Source organism: Amblyomma americanum, chromosome 4, assembly GCF_052857255.1.
Source record: "Amblyomma americanum isolate KBUSLIRL-KWMA chromosome 4, ASM5285725v1, whole genome shotgun sequence".
In the NCBI taxonomy this organism is placed as follows: domain Eukaryota; kingdom Metazoa; phylum Arthropoda; class Arachnida; order Ixodida; family Ixodidae; genus Amblyomma; species Amblyomma americanum.
The window spans coordinates 216,844,539-216,850,538 of NC_135500.1; the positions used below are offsets into that span (position 1 = coordinate 216,844,539).

The window sequence follows — 6,000 nt, forward strand, 5'->3', positions numbered from 1 at the left end:
CGAGAATGGTGAGCTGCTGAGCTCCGGAACGGCACTTTTTTAAATTGAGTTGGAGGCCAGCGTCGGCCAGGCAGCGAAGAACAGTCTCAAGGCGCTGGAGGTGAGACGAAAAGTCCGGGGAAAAGATCACGTCGTCGTCTAGGTGACAAAGGCATGTGTGCCATTTGAGCCCTCGGAGTAGGTTGTCCATCATGCGCTCGAATGTGGCGGGTGCATTGCAGAGGCCGAAGGGCATGACATTAAATTCATAGAGCCCATTGGGTGTGAGGAGTGCAGTTTTGCAGGAAGAGGCGTAATGACGCTAACGTGAAGGCCGGCCGTGTATTCTGAGGCGGGATCGAGAAAGGCAACACTACCAAGCGATTGGCCACAGAGTAAAGTGGTAGGGCAGGAGAACGGGTTGGTCACATAAATAGCGCTGGAGCCACGAACAATTGTCAGCACGGCATGAGACAGCAAAACAGACTTCTGGTCAGTTCATCGTAAAGAGTGCATTTAAGTGACAGTTGCCTCTGAGAGAGCAGCACAAGAAAGAGGCACCAGCACTGAAGAAAAAGGCGGAATGTCTGTGTCCTCAGAGATGACCACAGTATCGGCAGCAGCACCGGGTACATCCAAGGGAGCGTCACTGTAGGGCAATAAGTCAAGCTGAGCACGGGCACAGTCAATAACGGTGTGATGTGAGGAGAGGATGTCCCAACCAATGATAACCTCATAAGAGGAGCGGGCGAGGACGATGAACTCGATTGTGTAGGGAACGTTCGCGATAAGCAGGCAGGTTCTATATAACTGGTGAAGTTTTCACCGGTTTGCTGGGCCCAACTTTGCAAGCGTTGCTCGGCGCGAAGCTTACGCACTGCGGCGCGGCCAAAGACTTCTGTCTGGCTGGTTTTGAGAGCTGCCCAGTTGGAGATGTCAGCATCGTGGTTTCGAAACCAGAGATTGGCTTCGTCGCTCAAATAAAATATAACATTGGTCAGCTTGACGCTGTCTTTCCACTTATTGTATGCACTTACGCGCTCATAGGAGGCCAGCTAATCCTCCACATCCGTGTCATCTGTGCCACTGAAGAGGGTCAGATCACGCTGCCGTGCGGCGCCAGAACAGAAGACAGCTGACGGAAGCGGTGATGCAGTTTGGGTTACGGTCTTAGGCATTGCAGAGGCAGTAGGCAACGCGCGGTTGCAAAGCTCCAGGCCGAGGGGATCGTTGCACCTCCACCGCTTGTAATAAGAAACGTCTGGCAAAGCACTGCATCGCGAGCAACCAGCGGTACAGTCCTGGTACGGGCCAGAGGTAGCGGTCAGTCCAGAGCACGCACGAAGGACGGAGCGTTCGGCGCTTGTCGTCTTCTTCGTTAAGCGCCAGCCTCTGAAGATTCCGGAGCCGAAGGCCAGTCTTACACCCGTGTAGTTCTCACTGGCCAGACCTGTTACCCTGCAACCGTCACATTTTGGGAAGGGTGTGTTAGGCACACTCTGAACATTTTATTATTCACGTGACAGCTTTAAGGAGCTTGTATCGCAGAAAATCCGGCATTGGTGTCATTGACCATGAGTGAAAAGTCCATAAAAATTCCCCAGAGAAGCAACCTAGAAGGCAGGTGGGTCACCTAGGTCAGGTAACCTTATGGCATCATCACAACCTGCTTACCGGATTGTGAAAAAACTGTGCACCGCAGCAGGTGGCAGTTATATTAATGATTGGTAGTGAGCGGTTGCCCAAGAAGAGCAGCCTGGGTCGCACGAGCCCCGCCGTTGGCAGCACCAGGAGTGGTATGAGGGCTTCCAGGGATCTATGAATGTTAAGTAGAGAACGGCCAATTTTGCATATATGGGCATTAACCCATTAAAGCTGTGACATCATACCCTTAAGGCAGAACTTAAATGTCCCCTCCATTTTTTTTTTTTTTCCTTATTATAAAACCCTACCAAGCTACAAGGTTTGAACTTGAGCTTGCATATGTTTCACTTGGTAGACAACTAAGATAGTTTTCATTCAGCGACCAGTTCGCATTCTCATCACAGTGCACCACCTTTTCAAAGTGAGCAAAGAAAAAAACTTAACTTTCTGCACGCATTCGGCATGCATTCTGCAGATCAGGGCCGACGACTCCACCCGGCCCACTGTGCGTGGAGGATGAGGTGCTGGCGTTGAGAAAGCAGATCCGGAGCGTCAGCCGGCGCCTCATTATTGTTGAACAAGAGAACCAGCAGCGGCAGCAGCGTGAGATTGTCCTCTACTCGGTTGGCGTTCTCTACTTCCTCCTCAAGGGACTCATGTGGTTGAATCGGCACTGGTGAAGGTCGCAGAGCCCTAACCACAATGGTGGCACATGGGATATGCTGCACATGGTGGCGACTCTTCTGCGTGGGATGCAGAAAATTTGGTCACTGTGGACAGCGATGAATTCTTTTTGCAGAACAGAAATGTTGATGTGTTGACAACCCCCCCTGCCTGAAAAGTGCTACAAGAATGTAGCTCCAGCAAATTCTACTCACTCCCACATGGAACTTAGTTAATTTCTTCAGCCATGATGGCCTTTGCTGTCCGTTTCATGAGGAGAGTGAAAAATTTAGGTGCGCTGGGTCGTGCTTGTTATTGTACACATGGCATGAGATAGGCAATGGGGATGTAGCAACAGGGGACCTTGTTTGTTGTGTGTAGTTGAAAATTTAGCCATGGCAGGCAGAAGTGACTGTTCTACACGAGACGGAATAGTTCAACTGCAATGCATGGCATCAAACCTTTCGCATACTGTACAGAATTTATGAGCTACAAGTGTACAGGGAATGCATGATCTGCATTGCACAGATTGTATTTGAACATGTAACAGGAAAAGAAATTATATATGTATGTGACCAGCTGCCAACATTAATTCATGGCATTCTTGGTGACTGCATCTGTGTGAACCACAAAAGAGTTTCTTTCCTGCAGTCAGTAAGGTTTGAAACATTAAACTGAATATTAAAAAGAAAAAGCACAGCCACCCTGTTACATGGCAAATTTTTAGGTACTTCCTTGTCTCTTTGTAAGAAATAGAACGGTTGCCCTGCCCGAGTTTTTGTTTTCTTTGTATTATTATTATATTATTGCCGTCAGCAAATCCTTTGTTAATGCATGCTATTTTTTGTTTGAATTCTGAGCTGTGTTTACGAGAAAAGAAAAAAAAAACCTTGTACAGGCGTAGACCCAAAGCCGCAACGGCATATTGCCTAGTCACTCAGTTATTTGCCACACTGTTTTGTTCAGCTTTTTTGGACCTTCAGTGCTGCTCACAATGCATTCATCCGCTGAGTTTTGATTTGAAATGACAAAGCATGCACTTTTCGTTGTTTTATTAGTTTTAATCCTGTTAAAACCTTGTCTCCTCCCTTTTTGGAGCATGTGCTCAGTTTTTTGGTCTCGCAAAGCAGTAAACTCTCCATTGGCTGTTTGAGGCCAGCAGGATTGTAGCCTGTGTTGAGCAGTATTTTATGTTTAGTCGAATATATACATTCTTCACTGTTGATAGCGCTTCCCTCATGATAGCTAAACTGTACGCAAGGATTAGTAGGCCTTGTCAACAGGTTTGCAAGTCTATTTGTTGCTTCTGTTTTGCACATGATGCGCGCAACAGTCAGAACACAGCTTACATTACACGGCAGATTTCTTGCGGGCTACATTTTCAGGGACCTCTATAGTTTCGCTATGCCATTAGCGCACGATCTTTTCACTGTGCCGGGCCACCACTGATGTGGCTTTTGTCTATATGCGCATTTAGCTGTTCCCATCTTGCCTGTGAGTGAGTGTGTGTCCAAGTGCATGGCAAGAAGCTGCCTTGGATAGAGAGCTAGCAAGCATCTTTGACTATTCAGTTTCCAGTGATCAGCCATGGGCACGTTCTTGATGTGCTAAGGGAAAAGCAGCAAGGAGGTGAAATGACAGCTGCAAAGGGAGCAACCCAATGCTCTCATCTCGCAGGTCGAAGTGACTCTGGTGTTTCACTGTGTTGGAAAGAAATCTAGAAACTGGCAGATGGCAATACTAGCTTGCCATGCACTGACATGTCTTGTAGGATGTGTATCATGAAAAGAATGCTGGTTTGCTTTTCTTGTTGTCTTATGTGCAACTGGAATCTTTTTTACGCTAATAATTGTTGGCCTTATTCGACTCAAAGACTGTTGCGAAAAATGAATGAAGCCTGGCGTTGGGTTCGCAGCCTGCTAGAAGATGACATTGAGGTGCTGTTTGTTTCTGGAATGCGAGCCTATAGTAACTTGCTGATGGCTACCTGAAGTAATACTTACCTGACTATGCATGCCACATGTGACAGGTTATTTACAGTAGCGCCTATCTATTCAACTCTGCTTCAGCTTCCACCTTTGGAATAAGCTGAACCCTTGACGCAACAGGTGGCTTTGGACAAAAAAAAGCAAGCCTTAAAAGGTAGCATCGGTGAAAGCAGAGACTGTTATAATCATGTAAAACTTCCATAAGTTCAAATTTTCTTGAACAAGGCACCTCTTGGTGTTATCTCACTAATAAACCTTGTTGTACATCCAGCCTGAATCATGCTTAACCTAAAGCACAAGAAGTTCCAAAAGCCTGGTGCAGACTAAGCATGCTCTTTCAGTGGCCATCAAGTAAATTGGTCAAGGTGCAAGCCTGTTAAGAACTGCTGTTGTCCACCATTTGAGTTGAAGGGTTTAAAAGCTAGTGTCTGATTTGTTTCTCTGTCAGAGGTCAAAATGTCTTGGGCAAGAGTACTCAGACTAGGTTCTGTAGAACTGTTGAATTCTTTGACGTGCTTTCTGGGTCCCCCAAGCACCTAAATTCATGAATGCCTGAACCCTTACCTTTCGTTTGGCAAGTTTATTTTAAAAATAATCATACTGCAATTGCTTATAACAGATTGTTTAACTATATTCATTCAGTCATCATAACTAAATTTCGAAATTTCTGCATGTTTTAGTGCGTTAGCAGTCAAGCCCACGCTCAGCGATTTCCTGGTCCTTGTCTGAAGCGTGCTTCACCTTGAAGCAACCTAGGTAGGCCACCTCGGTGGCCCTCCTAGGTGGGACACCTAGTTTAGGTGACCTTATGATGTCATCACAACCTGCCCACTGGATTATGCACGAAGTGCTCACTGTAGCAGTTCATCGCATGGCAGTGGCACATTGCTTAACCGCTGCACCACTACACCAGAAGTGGTATGAGGGCTCCCAGCAATCTATGAATAAAGTAGAGAAGGACCAATTCCGCATACATGGGCATTAACCCATCAACACTACCGCGTCATACCCTTAAGGCAGAGCCGCCATGGTGGCTCATTAGTTATGCGCTCGGCTGCTGATCCGAAAGGCGCAGGTTTGATCCTTGCCGCGGAGGTCGAATTTCGATGGAGGTGAAATTTTAGGGGCCCGTGTACTGTGTGTGCAATGTCAGTGCGCGTTAAAAGAACCCCAGGTGGTTAAACTTTCCGGAGCCCTTCACTACGGCATCCATCATAGAGTCGCTTTGGGACATTAAACTCCCAGAAACCAAACCAAACCCTAATACGGAGCTTGAGTGTCGCCTCCAGTTTTAGTGCACTAGCCTGCATGACCTTGAAAACCGAGCCTCTAGCCGAAACCACAGTGCTAGCACACCTAATTCGCATTTGGCCTAACTATGCCAAATCGTCTGTCACTTTTTAAATTTTTATTTGATTATTTTGCGTGCATGTTAGGCAAAATAGGGGATGGAAGCCAAGATATATGAGGTTTCTTAGCACCTTTTGAAAGGTGCTGGGGTTTCCAGGGGTAGAAAGATTGAACACCTGGTGTTGGGCATTCATTTTAGCAGCAGTGGGCTGTAATGATGGACCTTAAACTGCCACATATTACAGGAAAATAAATAGTTATCACATCAGTGTTCCTTTTGCTATTTTTTTGGCACGGAGGCCATGCAGCCTGTCTGTAGTAAGTCATTCTGCATCGTTGTGGTCTGGAAAGATTGCGCCAACAGTGGTGCACCTTT

General features: G+C 46.8%; 1 protein-coding gene across 1 annotated transcript in view; it reads left to right on the forward strand.

Annotated features, from left to right (window-relative positions):
- The window catches only part of Tango11 (transport and golgi organization 11), a 34,354-nt gene that overhangs the window by 27,469 nt on the left and 885 nt on the right, over positions 1-6,000 (forward strand). Inside the window, exon 4 of the mRNA XM_077663381.1 lies at positions 2,099-5,987. Coding sequence (XP_077519507.1) covers positions 2,099-2,303 — 205 coding nt within the window. The 3' untranslated portion in view covers positions 2,304-5,987. The remainder of the gene's footprint in view (positions 1-2,098; positions 5,988-6,000) is intronic.